A 24,242-nucleotide genomic window follows, 5' to 3' on the forward strand; every position below is an offset into this window, starting at 1 on the left:
TTGGGCACATGTGTCTATATGTATTGCCCTATTTAGTATAAATGATGGCTAGACTATTGTGCAAAGCCAACACTTTTAGGTCTTGTGTTTCCTCATAGATTGTAAGCTCTTGCGAGCACTGGCACTATGTATATGAAGAGTATTATTATTGTTAAACTTAGATCTATAATTATATTTTATTTTGTGTTTTCTACAGAATTAGTTACCGCACTGCATATAGACGTGGAGAAAAAACCATGTATAGGCGTAAATCGCAGTGTTGCCCTGGGTTTTATGAAAGCAAGGACATGTGTGTGCGTAAGTATTATTCAGAACGTCTAAATACAGTAACGTTGTACGGTTTTTGTACATATGTCTGTCATACAAAATTAATAGAGTTTTAGTGCAGTAGCCTAATAATTGCCTTGACTTGTCTCATATGGTGTGATAGATTGACCACGTAATAGGACTACTTACCACTTATGGCACATAAAGGTAGCTGCCATGATAGAGTGATGATTTTTGTGGGTTGTGAGGTTTTATTGATGGCATCTATTATGAATGTGGTCATTCCTGACCATGAAGCATTTTTCACATCATGCCAGATAGAAGACATAGACTTTCCACTTCCCTTACTGTGGCCACTTAACAGACACTTAATTTATTTCTCATACGCAAATGGCAAATCCTTATTAATCCAGTGGATGACATCCAACTATGTACAAGGGCATGGTCACATTTCTAGTTATTATGAGCACAAACTACAAGTACAAAGTATTGTGAAGGTTAGTAAATACCAGTGACATTATAATACATAGACTGTAGTACCTTATTGAACATATATGTTAAAAATAATACTTGAATTAAAAGGGTTGCCTCAAATGGGGGCATATTGCTAGGCTATGCCCCCATTGTCTTATAGGTGTGGGTTCCACCGCTGGGACAGGCATCTATATCGAGAATGGAGCCCCAAAAGTGGTGGACTGAGCATGCCCAGCTGCCCTCCATTCATTTTCTATGAGGCCGCTGGAAATAGCCGAGCGCTGGCTCGTCTATTTCCTTCGCGGCCATAGAAGTGAATTGCAGCGGTGGCTGGTCATGAGCGGTGCCCTCCCTTTCACTTCTATGGGGAGCATGCTTGGTGGTGGCCAGACCGGAGTTCGGCTCCGTTCCCGATATAGGTGCGGGTCCCAGCGGTGGGAATCACACCTATCAGACAATGGGGGCATACCCTAGCGATATGCCCCCATTTCTGAGATGAGACAATTCTCTTTAAAGGGGTTGTTCCATGAAAATAACTCTTTGTAGAATGGTAGTCTTAGGTCCATCTCCTCCCAGCTACCCGCTGTTATCAACTTGGTTTTGGCTATACATTTTCCTACAGTGAATGGCCACCCAGGCTAACCATGGGTTTGCTAGATCCCCTACAGTGGGAGCTGCACATACAGAGTGGTTTTGGTTCATAGAAAGGGGTTCCAGAGCAGAGGAACCCACTGTAAAAAAAAAAAATGGGCCCTAACAGGATATATAGACATGGCTTAAGTAAAATATGGGAGTTAAGGCATGCTGTTATACTTATTAAATGGGTAAATACTACATTTACTTCATGTCTATAGCTACAATTTCGTAATCTTTCTGTCCCGTATTGAGGCACTGCAATGATTTACTGCGACAGAAAGAGTGTGTGACAGATATAACTGACATTTGTGAGGGTGACTAGATCCATTCTAATCTGTAGAGCATTGAAATGGAAAAAGTCTAAATTTCCTTTAGACTTGATGTTTTATGACACTCCACAGTGATTGACACGAGCAGATGTCTAGACAGTATTGTCCCAAGAGTTCTTTATAGACGGTCTACTAGTTGTGAAAGCATACAGTTCTCAGAGCAGATATGTTCAGAAGGACTTCTTTTATAAGTTTTAGATAGTCATGTATTCATGCACAAGTATAGGAGAGCTCAGATGCATCACTACAGGGTATATTGTTATATACTGTATACTCTGCTTTACGATGTGTAGGGCTCTTTTCCCACACTGTCTGCAGTAGCCATCTAAAGTCTGACCAATGCCCACTGATTCACTCATGAGCGCGGTATAGATTTTTTGATTGGATGATTCTGTATATAACACAGTAAAAAAGATGTTCCTGATGAATACCTGCCCAATGGAAGACAAAGCAATACTCATTTGACCTCTGTCAAGTAAATTGGGCCCTATGGGTCCGTTTAGTCAGTGGGAGCTTTTCCACAGTGTGAAAAGACCATATCATCTACAAAATGTAGTTATTAAAAGGAAAAACTAAGCATTAAAACAGTCAAGCAGACTATAATAAAACATACAGCAGGAGATTTACCAAGACCGGCGTGATATCCCCTGCACCTACGGAAGATGCATAAATGTAATGTCTCCTCTGGCACTCCCTTTTCAGAAAGTGGTCAGGGTGGCATAAAACACTAATTGTTAGTTGCAATGGTGTTTATAAAGGTGCAAACCTTATCTTTGAGACTTTCTTATGCAAGAAAACTGGCATAGGGGGATGATAAAGATGATAAATTTCCCCTAAACTGCCAAGTGTCCACCTAAAATTTTGGAATATATGGTGCTTAAAAAGTCACAACCCTGCGGTTTGCTGTAGAGGCAATGAGAAAGGATTCCCAGTGGTTGTCAGATCAGCATTTCACACGCGGAAGACGCCTCTTAATAAATTTGTTGCGTCTTCGGCTGTGCGTGCTCCAGAAACCTACAGCAGCCAAGAACTGGAGTAGATTTCTGGTGTAATGTGCATCAGTTTTCTGGTCACATATCGGTAAATGGTGGGGGTTGCGGAGCTCCCACCCACAGCCCGCCTTTTGTAAAAGTAGCGAGGGTGTTGGAAACGGCTAAAAAGTCACACATTTTGTTAAATATTCTATGCCAAAAACTAGTGCAAAATGTTAGTACATGACCTGCTTTGTGTCTTATTTGTTGCATTGTATCATATATAAGTAGGAATATACTTTGTCATTCCTCTGACAATTATCTTCCATTATCTCTCTTCAAGCTAGTGCTGGAGACCTTAGGCAGGGTCTAGCGTGGAGACTTATTAGCAATGCTCCATGGGAAACGAACAGCCAAAGAGTGTTTACCATCTCGCGAGCACCACCTCTTGGCAGTGGCTCCCTATGAGTCAAAATCCCACTTTCCAAGAAGCTTTCAGATTTGACAAGCGAATATAGCCGGGCCAGATATCCATCAGTAGACAGCTGTTTTGGGGTGCTTTCCCCTCGTCAGTACAGAGTAGGATCCTGGCTGGCTGGGTATGATGCTTTAAATGCAGCTTAGGTGGGGTGCTGAATCTTCTTAAAGAGACCAGTCATGAATGGCGACTTATTGGAAGTATTCCATGGTATGGAGACTTATTGGCAATGCTTCATGGGAAACAAATAGGCAAAGAGGTATCTCCCAAGAAAGAGAACGATCTCGCCAGTGCAAGCTCTTGGAAGTGGCTCCCAGCAGCCAGCTAGAATCCTACTCTGGACTGACAAGGGGCAATCACCCCTAAACAGCTGTTTACGGATGGATATCTGACTGGGCTATATTTCCTTGTCAAATCCCAAGGCTTGTTGGAAAGTTGGATTTTGACTCATAGGGAGCCACTTCCAAGAGGTGGCGCTCAGCGAGATTGTTCTCTTCCTTGGGAGATAGGAATGTGGAAGGCTGTGTGTGCAGGACAGTCAGGGAGAGTACTGTATAGCATAACATGTAATCTATCTTGCAAGTCCTCTATAGATTGTGTAGGAGAGTTGGATTTTTGTAATAATACACATTTTTGTTACACATATTGAAGAGCCAAGCTCAAGTTTGTGTCCCATTTTAATCAACTAGATTAATCCTGGTATATGTAACAAAATATGCCCTTTCTCCAGCCTTGGGCGAATGTAATACTACATAAACACTATCCTAGCGCCGACTGCCAGCTGCTGTGCCCAAGCTTTCCCCTCAGTTGGTGACTCTGGATGGCAGAGAGCCAGTTAAGTGTGCCAAACTCAAATAATAAGCTAACTCATAGCGTGCGGGAAGAACGGCATTAACCCTTTAGAACTGGAGAGAGGCTACCAACTCTAACTGCCTCTATTATAAGGATCACATATTTCAGCTCGAATTTCAGAGAGAATTCCTAGTAAAAGTTTCCCCAATCTGAACTTGGCATTGTGAATATTATTGTATTAGCAGCTGTTCAAACATAACGCTTCATGCTGTATTAGGGCCCTAATCATGAAGCTGAAGAAAGAGAGGAAGTTACAAAGTGGTCACTGGCTGAAGACATTACAATGTACAGAAGAATAGCATATTTAACATCATCTATAAAAAGTAACTTTTAGAATATTATAGGACAATTCCCATTTTATAAAGTAATAGCATACTGTAAGGATATACCATCACTTTATGATGAGGGTGGATCTGGGCTCTGATGCCCCCTAAGGGTCTGCAGCATTGCTTTAGTGTTTCCTCTTCAACGTTTTTCAGTGAAGGGCATGAAGCTGTAAATTAGCTCTGCTGTTCCTCCGTTCTCAGGACTGTGGAGATCCCAGAGGTCGAACACCAACTGATCCTAACGTGCTGGCACATCCTAATAATATGCATCCATTAATATACCATCGTGCCACCTCAAAACTTGGCGCTCAAGGGCTATAGAATTCAAAATGTAATATATACAGTCCTAAGGTCTCATACACGCGACCATACCTGTTTTGCGGACCGTACCGGTTTTCAGCTTCACCCTGAGTCCTTAAAGGGGTTATCCCATCTTAGACAATGGGGGCATATCGCTAGGATATGCCCCCATTGTCTGATAGGTGTGGGTCCCACCTCTGGAACCCGCACCTACAAGGAGAACGGAGCCGGGGAGAGTTGTGGCTGGAGGACCCCGGATTTCCCGGGGTCCGTCCACCACTAGGCGAAGCTCCCCGCCTCTCCCATTGAAGTGAATGGGAGTGCACCGCACATGCGCGGCCACCGCTCCTGTTCATTTCTATGGGGTCGACGGAAATAGCCGAGCCAGCGCTCGGCTATTTTCGGCGGCTCCATAGAAATGAATGCAAGGCGGCTGCGCATGCGCAGTGCGCCCTCCTCAAGTTTCTCCGCTCCATTCTCCTTGTAGGTGCAGGTCCCAGAGGTAGGACCCGCACCTATCAGACAATGGGGGCATATTCTAGCGGTATGCCCCCATTGTCTAAGATGGGATAACCCCTTTAAAGCTAAAGATGACAGTCAAACATGTGACTGGGGAAGGTTTAGAGGAGTAACATGAAGGGAATGAATCACCTATCATTGTTGTGCCATTTAAAACCAGAGAATTTTTTTATAATCTGTTTTTATTTAATGATTGTAGACTTTTTTATTTTATTTTCTGAACGTGATTATGGGGGCTGCCATCTTGTCTGAGCTGTTGTTAACACCATTTAGAGTTTTGCCTTAGAGCAGCCCCATGGGCCATAGACAGGACAGGAGTTGACCCTATTGATTTCTATGGGAGAGTTTGCTAGGCATGCTCTGTGACCTGTGCAGAGGTCAGGAGGGAGCTGATAAGCTGGGATATCATCTATTGTGAATAGTGGACCCTGTGTTATCTGTGTATATTGGCGATATCTGGCATTTCAATCCTGCCTTTAATGATAATCAGATAACTGCATTTAAATGATCTGTACCTTTTATTATTATTATTACCGGTATGTTGTTTAGTGGCCACTGCAAAGAATGCAGGAGGTTAAGATTTTTTCCAAATAGAGACATGGCAAATTAAAAATAGCAAAAATTCTTAAAAAATCGGTCATTTTAAAAATGGGACTTTTAGAAATACATAAGGAATACATAATTCAAACTATATTGTATATTTTGGCTTTTAATCTGCATGGTTGTATGTAAATTACATAGAAAATAAAGATAAGCCCATTAGTGCAAAATAAAAAAAAAGATAATTCAATGTTGTTAAATCCTGATCTTCTGGTGCATTTGCTGCTGTTTGGTTTACCCTTCTCTTTCTTTTGATGTGACAGCTCACTGTGCTGATAAATGTGTTCACGGCCGCTGCATAGCTCCTAACACCTGTCAGTGTGAGCCGGGATGGGGAGGACCCAACTGCTCCAGTGGTAAGTACACAGCTGCTGCTGCCTGTCTCCGAATGTCTCTGCTCCTCTCTCTGGGAATACTCTGTTTTCCAGTAGCAATGATTTACTCCATACTACAGGATTTTACAGCTACTGGCTATATACAGCCAATAAGTCATGTAACGTCCAAAGCTATTCCTCCGTGGGCTAATAATCTGTTAATCCCATTTATAGTTTAGAATATCAAAATAGCTTTACATACAAGTCATGAGCAACATTGTAAGTTTGAACAGATATTAACACATCTGCATGAAAATTATTATTATTATTATCATTTATTATTAAAGCGCTATTCATTCCATAGCGCTGTACGTATGATAATAGGTATACATACATAATACAGACCAATTGCACTAAGCATGAACAAGACGAGTTACAAACTGGTACAGAAGGAGAGAGGGCCCTGCCCGTGAAAATGAATTTAAGACATGGTCATTTAATAAGTTCAGCATTAGAAATGAGCAAATCGATTCTAAACAAATTAAGTTCAACCTGAATTTTCCCCAAAATTTAGTAAAATCCAAATTTTAATTTTTGGTAATTCAATTTAGGCAAATAAGAATGGTGTCAGACTTTTTTCACACACAACACAGGAAAGATGAAGAAGGAGGATCACATGCACCCCCAGCGGTGTTTCATTTTTAAGGCCATTAATTTTTTTTTATGCAGAAATCTTACAGTACAGTTTTAAAGAGACTTTGTTACCACCAACATCCATGCGGTTTGTCCATAGCCAAATTATATATATATATATATATATATATTTATATATGTATGTAGTGTATATATACTAAGGCTAGCATGCATTAAATAGCTTGAAATGAGTTGCATACAGTCCTAAGAGACCCATGAAGGTCATCCACAGCTTTTCAGGGCTATTGAAACTTTATCAGTTTAGGTCGACCTTATTCAAGCCGACAGATTCAGCCAAATCAAATCTGAATCGAATTTCAAGAAATGTACTAATTTCTATTCAGCATACATGTAGGTGCTGTTATTTTAGGGGCATTGCGAGGGTTTGTCTATTGGGTAGATGAAAGCAGTTATTAAGTGTTTGCCTCACTGAGGGTTGAGAGTAAAACCGGAGACCCAAAAACAGCCTGAACCCACTACACAAATCAGTTTACGCTGCCGGTTTTTTTCTGCAGAATGGGGAAGAAGGTTTATGTTGCATTCTTGGGTGAATGACATTTAAAAAAACACATCATGCCCTAAATACGGCTTCTTTTGGTATTTTCCTCTTATTATCTATAAGCTTATCTATAGGAATTTGGAAATGCCTGAAGAAACACGAGTATAAATGTTACAAAATAAAAACATGGCACCAAAACCACTTGTAAAAAACACTATTTAAAAGTTTTCGAAAAGCATGGGATTTTTTTTTTACAAACAGTTGACAGTAAAATGCTGAAAAACACGAGCCTGTGAAAGAGCCCTATGGGTGGTGTGTCTGATTACCTTCAGACTTGTTGAGTCCTGATACAACTCATTGGCACTGTGCACATTATTATTTATGTAGATGCAGATTGATTAATTGGTGTGAAGGTTGCTTATTACCTATTATTATCTTGGTGTGTGGCTTTTGTTATTACTGCATTTCATTAAATTGCTGGCTCGTGTGATATCAGCCACAAATTGTTGTAGAATCTTTCACTATTAGTTTTGTTTCCATTGTATCTAGAGATGTATTTTGTGATGATGTTGCTAATTGAAAGGGAATTATTTCAAATGGCCGCCTGTCCTACAATGTGAGCAGGATTGGTTGCCCCAACTTGCAGAGCTGTCTAGGGAGGGTGAAACTACAACTCCCAGCATGCAAACATGCTTGGCTGTTCTTCTAACTCCCTGTCACGGCAATGGCCATGACCGTGACTCCTTAACCGCATGCGGTTGCCTGCGGTTTGTTTTTGGTTGTTCAACCACAGGTGAGGGCTGCTTGTTTGTTGCCTCACTTGTGGTTTCCGCGGGCAACAAGTGGTTGGAGATTGTCGCAGATAGCAGCCTGAGCTGGTGCTAGGCAGCTTGCGGCATCTTCATGCGGTTACACCTAGCTACCGCTTTGTTAGGTGTGTGTGTATGTATGTATGGTGTGCACTGTGTTTATGTTACGTGTGCACTGAGACCTTTCCCTTCACTGTGGCTGCTCGCAGCAACGTTTTGTATAGTGTGTACATGTGGTGGCAGTGTCCCGGCCTTTGGGCTGACTCCCAGGACATGGTAGCCACCCATGTCGTTGCCTGCGGCAACAGCCACAGTGTGACTTTCGTTTTGACACTTCCCCTTTAAGTTGGTGTTTTCCCTTCCCTGTGGTTTTGGAAGGGTTAACTCCCTTTCTGTGTGCATGAGTCACGGGGTGTGTCTGATTGTGTGGGTGTGGCCACTTAGGCCTATATAGCCTTGGTGTTTGGCATGGCTCAGTAGGTTGCTTCAGCCACGCTTAGCTGGAGCAGCCTTCTGTGTTTACCAACTGCCAGTGAGAGCCACCCTTGTGGTTCATAAATATAATGTCACATTAAGTTTATGTTCATCTTTATGTGTGATGTCTATGTGATGGTCTGTTGGGATTTTCCTATGTTGTTTAGTGCAGCTTATGGATCTGGATTCCTGTTTGCTCAGGGATCCAGTCAGCAAGGCTGTGGCAGGTAGGTGGAACTCGGATAGTTCACCTGCCATATCCGTAAGTCTGTTTGTGTTCCCCTTTTCCCTGCAGCTTGGCCAGTGAGACCCCTGTTCCTCCGTGTCCAGTAGGAACAGGCCGTCTTACCTTGACTCCTAGTCCAGGACCGGTCGGAGGGTGAGTTAGGGATCCGAGGTTCCGGAGCATGGGTCCTCCTACCTTAAGGTCGGCCCATGCAGCTAGGAGTTAGGGTCAGGTTAGGGACGCTTTAGGAAGTGACCTGCTCCCTAATCCTGTTGTCCTGGCCGAGCAGCCATAACATCATCTGGCATCGCGCGGCTGAGGATTTCCCCCATCCTCAGCCGTGACACTCCCACAGGAGTAAATTAAGAATTCTGGGAGTTGTAGTTTCTGAACAGCTGGGTGCCGGAGGTTGCTGATCCCTGTCCAATGCATATCACAATTAGGCAAATCCAATGAATAAATAAAGACCTGATTCAAGAAAAAAATTCACGTTAATGGGAATGAACAGAACACTTACATGGTGACCTGCTTTTCATCTTTTCAGCTGCAGATCCACCAATTCCTGGTCTCTACTACTGTCATCCAAGCTGGCTGTTCTGCATCTCAAACTATTTGAGATGCATTGTGCTTTTGGTAGTCACAGACACTCCCTGCTGCCCTCAGATTGGCCAGCACTGCTCACATGAACTATCTGTTGCACGCTGTCCATCGGTAGCCCAAGACACTTCCTGCTTGTCAAGCCCTGCTCTTGGACCGGCCAGCACTGCTCACATGAACAGTGCTGGCCGGTCCAAGAGCAGGGCTTGACAAGCAGGAAGTGCCTTGGGCTACCGATGGACAGCGTGCAACAGATAGTCTGAGAAGTGTGGCAGCCATATTGGAGGACAGAAGAGAAGCCTGGAAATCAGCACTTCAGCAGAGGAAAAGGAGGGCACCATGTTCGTGTTCTGTTTGTCCTAGTTGATTTTTTTCTTTATGTACTATGTTACTATGTAATTAATTTATTTATCTTATAGAACCAAATAATAATAATAATAACATTTCCATTTTTCTAAAATTTTATTTCATTCGATCATGTTTAATTCTTCTGGTACCATGTTTGCAATGATTGTTGATAAAGGACCTCTTTCTTTGTTGTGTGCCTTTGCTGTAAGCAACTTTAGTTATAATTTTGCCTTGGTCAATACAAGTCAAGGATATATGTATATATGTGATATATGAGTATTTGATAGTGGGCAAATAAGTAGATAACAATTTAGCATTTTTTTAACAGTAAGTTGCGTTTAAAGTGATACCATGTTACATAAGATGATAACTCCTTACTGAATCCTCCACTTTATTGACAATATGGGTTATTTTTCTTTAAATAAATCAGGAATATATCCAGTCCTAACATAAAGTGTCTCTCCTAAACCATGGGGACTCGGTGGCACCTCCATAATGTGTCTGCATTCCAGACTATGTCCTGCATTGACATCTTGTCATTCAGGAGAGGATTATAAAGAAATGAGCAAACTGCTCACTGGGTGCTGAATCAGACTTTGAGACGTTGGTTTGGAAAGATTCCAGTGGTCACACAGACATACAAATTCAGATCTTGTTTCATTGACTGAGTTTTTTCTAATCTCTCCATGTTATGCAGCAGTAACATGACTAGCAACTAGACAAAGGAGGCTCCTAATTTGGGTTTACAGTGTTAATGTTCTACTCCTGTGGACTTGTCTGGAATGTCTCACAGAAGTAAGTCTTATATTACAGTGATAAAGCACAGGCCATTCAGTTATAGCGTATAAGATCCATGTAAGTTTCATTGCCTGTGTAGTTGGAATATAGTTAATGTTATACAGGTCAAGTAGTATATTAAGGTGCTCAAGCACCTTCAGTAGCTGTTGGCCAATCGCTTGTGTGTATGTAAGTGTGTATACAGAGATAGCTGTCAGTCACTGATAGCTGTACACAGGTGAGGTGTTATCAGTGATTGATGGCATTCTTTGTGTAAGTGTGTATACAGACATAGCTGTCACTCACTAATAGCTGTACACGTGGAGGTGTTATCAGTGATTGATACCATTACCTGTGTAAGTGTGTATACAGACATAGCTGTCAGTCACTGATAGCTGTACACGTGGAGGTGTTGTCAGTGATTGATACCATTCTCTGTGTAAGTGTGTATACAGAGATAGCTGTCAGTCACTGATAGCTGTACACGTGGAGGTGTTGTCAGTGATTGATAGCATTCTCTGTGTAAGTGTGTATGCCCACATAGCTGTCAGTCATTGATAACACCTTCCCAGTGTACAATGAAGTCAGGAATGGCAGAGAATTAAATTGCAAGTTATACTGAATCTTTTCCCACAAAACTATATACCAATCTGGTCAGCTCCTCCTGCTCTATAACATGCTGCCTATGGATTGCACTGCACTATGTGGTGACAGACAGGTCCTCTTTACCATACTGCAGTTTATGATAAATGTCTTTGATAAACTCAGCTCTGTCTGTGACTTCACGGTTTTTATTTGTCAGTTCCTCCTGAACTACTTCAGCATCCCTGTGGTATAAATGCTAAAAGGTGTACTCAGCAGTAAAACATGGCAAAAACAGCATCTTTGTAATGATGAGTGAATAATAAGGCTTTCATGGCAATATGCTAACACAAATCCACACATTGACATACATGTGTGTGAAATTAGTCTAATAAAAATTTATTGAGCAAACACAATAGAGCAGTCAGTGTAATCTGTCCAGATAGCAGACGTGTTCAACTCATCCCTTGGAGCTACGCAATCAAGCCATCCATCAGACATGATCAGGATCACTTCGGAAATACTATTCTTGAACTTTCAAGGCTCTCGCATCGATTTGTTCACTCTGCTGGTTTGGTCACAAATGAATAAAAAGCAGAGGAATTAACAAAGCCTGCTACATTGTGTTCTTGTGCACAAAGTGGTTTCTAATTTCCCCTTAGATTTGTAAACTAATCAGGCGCTTATAGGGATCTAATGGAGGCTAAAGATTTCTAACTGGCTTCAGATATTACTGTATTTTTCATATCTTCTAATATTTTTTGTGCAAAATACCACTTACATCTTTTGAACCCCATATAACTGGCATACAGGCTTTGATAAATTATTCCCTATGCGTCTAGAGTATATTTTAAGCTAGTAAACAAACAGCACAACATTATTTGTGCCTTTTGGCAACTAGTTGTGCAGCCTTGTAGATATAATATGCTGCCCCTATACAGAACTGCAAATTAAGATGAAGTATGTGTCTGTTTTAATGAGGACCTGTCACCTCTCCTGACATGTCAGTTCTAGTAAGTTCTCGCATTTCCAATGTAATAACAATTCTGGGGCATCTCTTTCAATCATGCTATGTTTTGTTATTCCTCTATTATTGCTAGTTGACGTTTATGAATCAATTGCCAGCAGTCTGCAATAAAGGTTCATCTGGGTTTTACCTGACACTATTCTATCAGTGTTACCAGTGTCAGACTATCTAGGAACACACACCCCAACTAGTAACACCCAGTTGGACCTGTTGGCAATTCAATTTTAAACGTCAATTAGGAATAACAGAAGAATGGCACAATATATAGTTATAAGAATAGATGCTACAGAATTGTTATTACATAGGGTATGCAAGTAGTTACTAAATCAGACATGTCAGTAGAGGGGACAGCTCCTCTTCAAGATTTATTTTTTATGTAGTCAGGCATGCCAAATCTTCATTTACCAGATTACCAGTCCTAGCTCCATGAAGAAGACCTAGAAATAAGTTGATTATTATTTATTTATTTATTTATTTATTTATTTTATTTTATGCACTTATATATGTCTGTGAAGGTTCTCATTTATCCAGGTCATGGTATATCTGTAAAGAATAAATCAAGGCAACTGGACTTACTGTAGATTTCTTGAAAACGTTTCACACGTTCTTCCAACGAGCTTTCTCAATTCTGAGTGACTGTACAAGAATTCTCTGGGAATAAATATGTAACTGAATCAACATCTGGTAATTATACCCAGCATGGGGTCAAAGGTGTGATTCCATTATCCTAATTGGAGTAAGTAGATGATAATGAACTCCCAGAAAAAGGTGTCAAGACAGCATTGTATGTGGCAGACAATAGATGTCTAAACCCCCCCCCCCCCCCCCCCCCCCCCGCACTTATATAGCGTTACTATATTCCGCAGCGCTTTACAGACATTAGCATCCAACTTTCCCCAATGGGGCTCACAATCTAAGGTCCCTATCAGTATGTCTTTGGATTGTAACAAATATGAGTAACTACAAGCCAGAAAATATATTGTAAATATGGAAAACATAGTAAAATATTATAAATGTACATTAAGATGGGATGAATGTCTGTCCAATTGAAGTTTTTGAAAATTGCGAAAAGTCTATCTGGCAGCTGCCAACCATGTCTATCTTGACCTGTAAATATAACACATCCTAAAGCTGGGTGCAGCAATACAATATTGTGGGTTTCCCATGGAATGAGAAGCTAATAGGACATGTATAATTATTATGTAGAGTATTTATTCCACAATGAATGGCCTCATACTGTTATTAGAACTTCATCTCATACTGTTATTAGATCTTCCTCTCAATCTTTCCATACCTGTCCTTCTGGCAAGAGGAAGAACACATCTCCAGATTTTACATTGCCCTGGAGGAATAATGTATTGTGTTTTAATAATGTACAGTGTTATAATTAGGCCACACCTGCATGAGACATGTATTCTGCCAAATACTCATTTTGGAACTGCTCCTCCTGGCTTTGATGTGCTGTGACCACATTTCCCACCTGTTCTCAACAGTACCACACACAGATCATAGCTATTAATACAACAAATGACATGAATGGTGGCATCTGACTTCATTTACAGCAAAAACAATCTCATGATATTATTCTTGTTACTGCCATATAATATACACAAGCAGTCCTTTTACAGATTTTAAAATGACGTTTCCATTTTTTAAATGTACCACAATATTGATTTACTGGCATGACTACTGTGTGGGGGCACTAAGGGGACATGACTACTATGTGAGGCGCTAAGGAGGCCTACAGGTCCCAGGTGGCATAGTATAAAGAAAACTTTTGACTCTTCCTCCTGTCCTATTTGCTATCCGGCCCTGACCTTTTTTTTGTTGCGCCCCGGCTAAAGGACCTAATCTTACATGGGGTTTCTATTCTCAGTGAACCTTGACAGTGAACCTATTTATGGTGGTCATAAAGGGGCCTTTTTTTTTTTTTTTACAACATTGTGTTTTATGGTGGTTTAGAATAAGTGCTGCATAGGTCTCCTGTCCAGGGCCGATTCTAGGTTTGTAGTGCCAGTATATGTAACTCTCCCCCCTGTAGTGCCAGTATATATATATATATATATATATATATATATAATGCTCCCCCATGACCCCTGTAGTGCCAGCATACATGCTAGTATATGCAATGCTCCTCTGTCCCTCTATTAGTGGCAGTATATATAATTCTACCCTGTCCAACAGGCCTCACAGCACCTATGCCTTTGGCCCTGCCCCAGCCCCGTCTCATCGTGCCATAAACCCCTTAGTCCCTGCCTACCATTCCACATGCTGCCCATGGAATGTGGAGGCAGGCAGTTAATGAGGGAGCAGCCAGCAAACAGGGAGGTGGCACTCAGCCAGAGCAATGCCTGCCACCCTCACACAGAGCGGTCCAGTTGCAGAGGGGTGCCTGCTGCAGCCGCACACAGTGAGGGGACACACAGCACGGCGGCAGTGCACACTACACAGTGCTATTACTGCAGCTAACCTGTGATTGGATCAGAGATCAGTTGCGCTGCTAGAGTCAGCGCTGTGGTCTGGGAAGGAGGGCAGAGAGGTGGAAATACTAATCCTGCCATGCTGCCTTTCATCTGTGGAGGATAAGTAATGTAATGTATGTACACAGTGACTCCACCAGCAGAATAGTGAGTACAGCTGTGGAGTTTAATACAAGATGTAACTCAGAGGCATTGGCCAGCCAGTGTTTCTTAACCGCTACACCGATTCCGCCCCTCTAAGACAGTATGAGCCCGCCGCCTGAGACAAGATTCTCATCTTGCCTCAGGGTAGAAGCGGTCCTTCTCCTGTCTCCTAAAACTGTTGCTCAGCTGTCAGGACTGACGGAACCTCCAGTGTTGGTAATTTAACCCTTTGATCACCGTGGTCAAGAGTGAATATGGCATGATCAAAGGTGGCTCCCTAATTTGATCACATAACCAGGTTTCCTGTTGATATGATTAAGGACTAGGGAACGTCTGTGCAATCAGGCTTGTTAACCTATTAAAGACCCCAGGGCTGTGTTTATACTCACTTTGGTGTTAGGGCACACTAAAGGGCTCTTTACAAGGGCTGACTTTGGAGGCAATTATCAGGAACTGACTGTATGTTCCCAATAATTGCATGCTGCAATCATCTCTCCTATATACAGACTCCTTATTTCTGGGTAGAAGATCCCTGTTTAACACAGGACAATCTGCTGCCCAGAAACAATGATTTTGGTTGTCTGCAGCAACAATGTTTTTACCCGATGAACAAACATTTTGATCATTCATCAAGTGATCGATAACACCTTTAAACAATTGTTGGGAACGAGCATTCATAGGAACTTTTCTTCCCAATAATTGCCTCAATCATTGGTCCATGTAAAGGGTCCTTTAAAAGAGTATTTGTTTTCATAAAATTGATGAACTATCCTATAGGTCATCAATTTCAGATTAGTGGAGGTCCAACTGTTGGCTACCCATCTGATCAGCTGTTTGAAGGGGCCGTGGCACTAGTGTAAGAGCTGCATTCTATTCAGTGTTTACCTGCACACTGTCTACATTGTAGTGGTAGTACAGTGTCATTATATTTGTTTGTCCCATTCACTTGAATGGTAGAGGAAGCTGTAATTACCCTCTGTAGATGGCGTTCAGGTAAACATGAAGATAATGCAGCTCTCGTATAAGTAATGTAGGCCTTATTACAGCTGATCAGCGGGGGTGCCAAGAGTTGGACCTCCACCAATCTAAAATTGATGGCCTATCCTGAGTTTAGGTCATCAGCGTCATGAAACCAGAATACCCATTAAGTGTTGCTAACAAGAGCTCATGTCAGTGACATAGTTTTTTTTTAAATATTTGCAAGTATTATTAGGTATCTGCTTGAACGCAATAAGAATTAATTTATTAGGTTATTTTGCATGAAAGTAAACGTATCTGCAATGCAAAAGAGGTAATTTCCAAAATTAAGCAGCGCTACTGTTCGCTCCAAATTGGACAGTCCATGAAGTGGCGGTGCTAGCAGTGTTAGGCCTTAGCCCAACAGGCCCCTGATAATCATGGATTTGTGAGAAATACTGCAGCCCTCGATGTCTTCAATGCAATTTCTAATTTATTTACCAAGAATGTGACGTTTCGACTACAATGAGTCTTTTTCACTCTGCTTGAAAAAGACTCATTGTAGTCGAAACGTTGCATTCTTGGTGAATAAATTAAGAACTGCATTGGAGACAATTCTGCAGTATTTCTCCCAAATCTGCAATGCAAAACAATTAGACAGTAATTTACATGGTCCTTCAAACAGCACAGTAAAAATATGATTATTTTTTTTCCCCACATAAAACTAGTTTTTTTTACAGCCATGTCAATTAGAAAATTAGTTATGGCTGCTGAAATGCTGACAGGCAAAAATGAAAACATTTGTGTCATTAAGGGGTTATAGGTTATGGTGGGGTGTAATAAAAGGATTTAAAGGGAATGTGCCATCAGGACAATTGCAGTACATACAGTATGTCCTTTTAGGTCCTATTGTTGCTTTCCTGGACCTGGCAGATCCACACACTACAAGGACGGCCAGTGGTCACCACCTAATACTACAGTTCATCTGCAGCAGCTGCTACAAGGCAATGATATGGCTGGCTCCAACTCTGGGGATTCCGAAAACAAGCATGTGGTCATCACTTTGACTTAATTCTAAGAAGTGGTTGTCATGGTGAGACAAACCCCTTTAACTTGAGAACACTCTTTAAAATAATAAATCTTTAAATGTCTGATTAGTTTTTCTTGCTTATTTGACTTCAGTTTTATTAGCTATACGTACCATGCACATAGCTTTACATTGATGGTGTGGTCTGCTCGACCTCCTCAGTAATACAATGCTCAATGTATACTTTCTTTTATTCAAAGAACAAGAACTAAATTCTTTAATACAATAATAGAAATGTATAACAATACATGCACAAGTGAGTAATAAAATGTTACCTCAGGAAATGGGTTTGGAGAGTATGCTAAAGAAAACCAACTGCAAATCTTCAAAGAGAAAAAAAACAAAACTGCACATTTCTTTTGTGTACGTTCTTCATGGCTCAGAAAGCTTTGACAAAATGACAAACTGGCCTAGATTCCTCCATAGAAATCTTTCCTTACAAAACAGCACACTGCATGAGGGCACAGTTGCCACAGGGGTAGAAAACCCAGAGTGCAGTAAATGAATCCCGGAGAAACAAAGGGTTTGAAATAAAATCCACATTTTGATATTGGTGTCTTGAGTTTCAAAGCAGCCATTGCTTTTATGTAGGGCACCTTAGAGACTGGATTGGTTTTCATGCTCTTGTTCTAGATCTTACAGCATTCTGCTACCTGGTAAGTATTGGGTCTAGAGCTTGGATTTATCGGGTTCTTTGAACATTATACATCAGCTGCACTTCTGTCATCTCCGCATCACGCACCTTAAACTACATCACATCCCTCTCGGGGACTAAAATATTGTCCAGTGCAGCCTGGAACCAAAGTACTGGACCTTACAACCAGTATCACACTTTGGAGGTGTTTTCCTGTGAACTTATACTCTATCCACATGATAGGTGATAAATGTCTGGGGGGTCATGTCTTCCCCTGTTTGAATAGAACTGCAGTTGAGCATGTCCGCCTGTGCTCCTCTCAACTCTATGGGACTGCCGGTTGAATGATGTACCACTGGACATGCATAAAGGCCCCAATTAGTGCTGAGTGAAGCGAACCATTCAAAGCAGAATTCAGTGTGAAGTTTAGGAAAACTTTGATTCACAATGAATCTGAATTTCCTCACGCTTCGTGGTAACAAATCAGGTTTTCTTAAAATGGTGGATCACCCATAATGCTGTGGAGCCAGACAATCCGCAGATAGCCATCCCCTGTGATGTCACAGCCCTATAAAACCCTCATCCCGAGGAGGAGCTGGGTGTTCCTGATTACATATTATCATCGATATTAGATGAAAAGCAGATGGCAGAAGAAGAGCTCCCACCTGTAGGGCAGGGGGGCGCTGGGGTTGGAGAAGTGGGTATGCCAGCATATTGTGCCCCCAACTAACCAACCAAACCCCATACCAGCAATAGCCCCTGTTTAAGGGTACATTAAAGATGCCGCGCGGCCATTCACAATGCCTTAAAGGGATTCTGTCAGCTAGTTTGAGCCCTGCTGCCGCCCCCCCACTTGTCACCAGGGCCACGTCGACTGAGGCGATCGCCTCGCCTAATTAGCGGTGTGGCCCTGCTGGTGCCCCCTGCAGTTTTGCGCCTGGGGAAACGGCCCCCCTCATGCTACGCCACTGGCCCAAGGGGCTGTTACCAATGTTTTAGGAGCCCAGCATTGTGAAGGAGCCCAGCACTGCCTGCATCCTCCGAATCTCCTCCTTGCTCCCCTGAAGTCATATAGTTGAAGCTCCGTAATCTCGCAAATGTGCAGTTCATTCCCTGAGGCTGATGCCAGCACGGGGAAGGAACACTATGCCGGCACTCACATGCAAGGAGGAGATTCGGAGGATGCAGGCAGTGCTGGGCTCTTTCACAGTGGGCGAGTGTGGCTGGGCTCCTGAAACGTTGGTAACAGCCCCTTGGGCTCCTTACTTGCCTCATTTGCATATATATGAAATCGTTTTTTTTTTTATTGAATAAAAGAACTCAGAGCTATGGAAAATGTATATTGTGGACGTGCTAGTGGCGATCTAGCAGCACATGTCCTCAGCTCTATAGGCTCAAACTAGCTGACAGAATCCCTTTAATTATTAGATGAAAGGCAGCTGTGGGCTAATTGACCGTGCGGGTCTTCACCGCAGCATGGACGCTGCACGGCTGCTCCGTGTGGCCATACCCTAAGGCAGAGCGGCCTGGGTATACCTGATTTATAGCGATTCATGACAAGTTAATTCGTAACAAATCGAATTTCTTGGGGAACTTCAGCAAAGCCGAATAAAGTTTTTCAAAACTTGGCTCATCTGTAGCCCTGATACACAATAGTGTATTGTTGGTCGAACATAACGAGGATGGGGAGTTCGGCTGACAGTTTAATGATATGGGGAGCTCCCGACTCTCAGATGTTGGGGTATTGAAGGATCGGGCAAGATGAATATTTTCACCCATTCCCTTTGTTTTCCCGCGATATAAGCGATATGAGAGGTGTCTGGCAGAGGCTTTCTCCACTTTCACCATTGAATACACATATATGTACTGCCTAACTGAATTTGCATGTGTATGAGAGAGTTGAGAGAGCTGGGAGGTATAGCCAAATTATTGTAGCCGACAGCTTTTTGAATGTGTATGGACAACGTTACTGCAGCTCCATTCAAACAGGGCACTCCTGTTCTCATGATCAGTGGAGGTGCCAGTGGTTGAGCCACCACTTATTAGACACATCACCCATCCTGATAGAGGATAAGTATTGTTCCTGTGAAAATGTACTGTGTATTTCACTTTTAACTGTCCATATTTTGTATTTAAAGATGAAGTAGGATCGGTTGAGTAAACTTAAATCTGTTACTTCTCCACTAAAAGAGTATATGAGGACTCTAAGGATTATATATTGTGATTCACACTCATACTTAGCATGAAATAGCAGCACATGGGTGACAACATTTTTATCTCCATGTCCCTGCAAAGCCCTAAAGTGTTGCTTGCGATACTGCAGAGGGCTCATAATGCATATTAATGTAAAAAAAATGAAAATCCGATATCATATAGTACATGCTAGTCCTTTTCTAACAAACTTAGAACCAGCCCTGTAACTCACATGGATCCAGATATCTCATCATTAATTGTTCCAATTATTCTGCTAGATTTATTTCAGGTTGGCAGCTTGCACTTTCTAAGGAGCGTGTGCTTTCTAATGCAGCTGGTGGTATTTGAAGGATGGAACTGAGCATGTGCTTCCATCTCAGTGGCGTTATACAGCTAGATTTCTGTGAATAACTTTATTTTTGATTACATGCAATTACAAAAGTATTCAGATCCAGGTGCTGGTTTGCAAATGTAGAATATTCCGTGGGACAACCCCTTTAATATCTGCCACTGGCACTTTAAGAATGCAAATGCTTATGACATATCTTTAGCTGACCTACTGTGAATTATCATGGAAAGGACAACATGAATTTATGTATCCTAGGTAAAAAATAATACAATATTTCTGTTTCCATGTGGATAGAGCCTAGAATAGCGCTTCCGTTTTATGGCATAAGAGGAACTTGGACAAGTATAGCTGGAAATTTGGATAGAATTGGAAGACACATAAGCGGAAATGTGCAAATTACATTTATATTCCTTAAGAGATCATAAATGTAGACTACTTTCCAAGGTCTGCTCTACTGCCAAAGAAAAATATATAAGTGTAATGGAGTAAGACCTTATGAAATAAGACTCGTCAGTGCAGGGTGGTAGGAGGTACCTACAGGGAATACAGTGTCACCAAGAGGATAAATGACCTTACCATAATGGAGCTCTTAGCTAGAAATAAGAGGAACACAGAGACAATTGGTTATGAGGTTGACCTTGAAGTTAAAGAGCAGACCATGGCCCCATATTAGCTTGAATTCCATATGACGACTTGTAACCCAAATATCTTTATCTCAGATAAACAGCTGTGCTCCTTATGTTACCTACCAACCATTATAGACTGCGTTCACTCAACATATTTGTGATAATTAGGTTTTATGCATTCGTCTTTAACAAATGGCCGTACAACAAATCATTAGTAATGATGATGATAAACAAAATGTGTGTCGTACGTTTTAGCCTCTCTTTATAACATTGGGCGAATACTGCTGTGAATCAATCATCAAGAATGTGTGATCCATACAACCGAACTGCTTTTAATCTGTGCCGGATCCTATGATTCTAAACATAACAGGTTTGCAAACAGGCTTCTAAGGGGTATGTAGAGATAACTGGCGAGGGACCTTTTGTCTCCAAGTATTAGTCTCACCAGAGACCGAGAGCACTGGTAAACATCCGATCTTGCCAAGGGAAAGTGCGTATACCTGTATTTTGATTATTATATGTGCTAAATAAAATTCAGGTTCCCATTTCAATTACTCTCTTTGCTGAAGTCTGTAGAATATCAAACATAAAAAAATAAATAATTTAAAGCAAACAAGAATTATTAGTTGATCAGTTACAATCTTCCTATACTTACCTTGTCTTGTATCATAGAAGAAATTTCAGAAATACATTTAGAAACCCTTTGCAAAACACAGTAGTAATGAAATGATTAGGAAATTTGAGAGGTATGCAATGCCAATAAATACCACACCACACTGGTGCTTAGCGAAGAGCTCAACCATAACTGAGTCATCTCTGCCCACTGGTAGTTTGGATATTTTATTTGGAACAGCTGAACTTGCTATCCTGCTGGCGGTCATTTTCAGGCCTCGGGCTGGTCCGAGCCCAGACATTTCCTGTGTCTTAAGTCTGTCACTGCTATTTGTGCTCATATTGAAATTCCAGGATGAGATTTTTACAGGAGGTGTAAAGTCCATGGACTAAAGGAATGTTCATTTATCGCAAACCCAACTAAAGCAGCTTTGCAGTGATTTTGTATGAATTACTGCATTGATTTAGTTGGTTTCAGAATGAGTTTTTGTTGACATAAGCTTCTATTTGTTTCTAGTCTTTTGGGATGGATACATACGGTAATCATATTGTTTTTACAATTCCTGTATAACTGTAACAAACTGTGCAATTTACATTTGATATTGAATATAGCTGGAGTCAACTTTCTAAACAGCCTTCATTAAAAATGTCCTACCATATTGCTTCTACATAGTGTGTCTAACTCTTTCTATTTTTGTTTCTGGTGGTTCTCTGTGCTCTCCCCCTCCCTTCTCTTAGTGTTAGAGACAGCAGAAGTTGGAGAAGGAGGTTATACAAGGCAGATGTATAGAGAGGTCAAAACAAATTCCAGACAGACTGTAAATATTGAGTCCACACAAGGAAGTTTACAGGATAACAGGCAGCATCCTGGACACACACAGATCCAGCATGTATTACTGAGAGTCACATGAGAAAGGACTGAAACTAGGAGCAGGTTGCAGATTAAATATCGGTGGGGGTGGGGGTCCTGAAGATGAATAAATATATGGAGATTGCAGACTGAAGAGGATTGGCAACTATTTTTGAAACCACAAATTTTAGTAACCACAAAGTTATGATTAATACTTACATTATCTTTTAGTGCAAGTGTGCCCCACTATGCCATTCCACCATGTGCTCTGGTCGCAGACTTGTCTGCCACTGGTGACTGTTCGTATGTACTTCCCATTTCAAAGAGAAGAGGAATGGCATATAATGTGGTGTACTAATGGTGTGGTCATCTCTGGGGTCCCCATATTTCGACAGAATAAGGTTTTTCCTGACTTTTATGTGGCACTGTAGATGAAGGAGTAGCCATGCATGCTTGTGGCTCTTCACTGTTTTATGGTAGCATCCAAAACACACATAAACTACAATGGAGAGAGCTGCATATATGCATGATTTCTTCCTTTCTTGGATTGTAAATGGTGAGAAGGAGGACCTCTATTGTTCAGATAAGTGGAAATCCTCAGATATATACACTCACTGTAATTTATTTTTTATAATAATGCACCAGGATAGAAATGTCATTGTCATGGCAGGGCTCCAACTGTAATTTTCCAGCAGGATAATCGCGCCCACACACGGCAAGGGTTGAACACTTGCCTGTCTAGTCACCACATTTATCGTAAATTGAACACTTATAGGACCAGCTGGGACACTAGCTTCCGCAACCTACGAATGTGCTGGATATATAGGCCCAAACTGCAAAATCTGTGGACAAATGTGCCACAAGATACCATACAGACCTGTATGCCTCATGACCTACCATATCATATCTTGTTTACAGGGGTACTAGAGCCTCCTTTCAATTGTACAGTTGTCTCCAATAAACCTATCCTTTCGCTCTAATATTGTAATCACTTACATATATCATCATTACATTCACACATAGAAAGTTTCATTCACTTCCAACAACTCCTTCTTGTTGCATTATTTTTTTGTCAATAAATTGTATTACTGATAGGCCATAAATGTCCCAGAGAGGTAATACCACTAATTTTCATTGCAGCTCTTGGAATTGGTTCAGTAAAGCTATATGGTCGTCTGACCACAAAAGTTTGTGCACCCCTATTTTTTGAGCCTTCTCTTGAGGTTTTGTTTGAGTTTCTATGACTTTGGATGGCATAAATACCACAGTTTGCAGCACTATTCTGATGTACAAATGACAGAAACCCCAATGGGACCCCATTAAATGAATGAAGTTCTTTGCTTCATTATAAATGAAAGCCATTATGCTACTGTGAGCATGAGACCCAATATGACAAGTCCTGCTGACCACAATATAACTTTTTAATTTAGCAAAATGTTTTAAGTTTAAAAAATTTCCATTATAACATAGCTGAGAACTGCTCATAGAATTTGTTCCTGCAACTCTTGTTTTCATCACCATATCCTGGAATAATTAGGAGCCAAGTTGAAGTTGGCATTCCAGGACATTACAGTAATCTTTTCCTTGGTTGGGTGGTGTGTGCAATGTTGGCTTTGCAAGAACCAGCTTCATAACATTATATGTGCGCCTAAACTCTCCTGAACTAATGCTCTCTGCTATCCGCTCATTTATACTGTTAAAAGATGTAGGACATCTGATGTCTCATTTTTCTTATTCTTCAAAAAATTGGTTAATAGCAACATGCATTCATTGTTAGATTTGACACTGTGACTCCAACATACTTTGTTACTATAACGTTTAATATGTCATTACTCCGTTTTTGTATCCTGTTACAAAACCTGGTTTCTTGTTCATCATAACCAGATGTCAATATTGGTTCTTTGTCTAAAACATAATCATAATTTTCCACATCTTTTTTTTTTTGTCAGCTTGTGATATTAATCATTGGGGGCCACACTGTAGCAGCAGATGCCAGTGCAAAAATGGAGCACTTTGCAATCCCATTACTGGAGCATGTCACTGTGCTGCTGGCTTCAAGGGCTGGCGTTGTGAGGAACGATGTGACCCAGGGACATATGGAAATGACTGCCACCAAAAATGCCAATGCCAGAATGGAGCGACGTGTGATCATGTAACTGGAGAGTGCAGGTGTACCCCTGGTTACACTGGAGCATTGTAAGTATTTGTGATA

General features: G+C 41.3%; 1 protein-coding gene across 1 annotated transcript in view; it reads left to right on the plus strand.

Annotated features, from left to right (window-relative positions):
* Positions 1 to 24,242, plus strand: part of MEGF10 (multiple EGF like domains 10) — a 114,708-nt gene that overhangs the window by 38,803 nt on the left and 51,663 nt on the right. Inside the window, 3 exon segments of the mRNA XM_040415978.1 lie at positions 197 to 297; positions 6,016 to 6,108; positions 23,980 to 24,226. Coding sequence (XP_040271912.1) covers positions 197 to 297; positions 6,016 to 6,108; positions 23,980 to 24,226 — 441 coding nt within the window.

Source organism: Bufo bufo, chromosome 2 (assembly GCF_905171765.1).
Source record: "Bufo bufo chromosome 2, aBufBuf1.1, whole genome shotgun sequence".
Classification (NCBI taxonomy): Eukaryota; Metazoa; Chordata; class Amphibia; order Anura; family Bufonidae; genus Bufo; species Bufo bufo.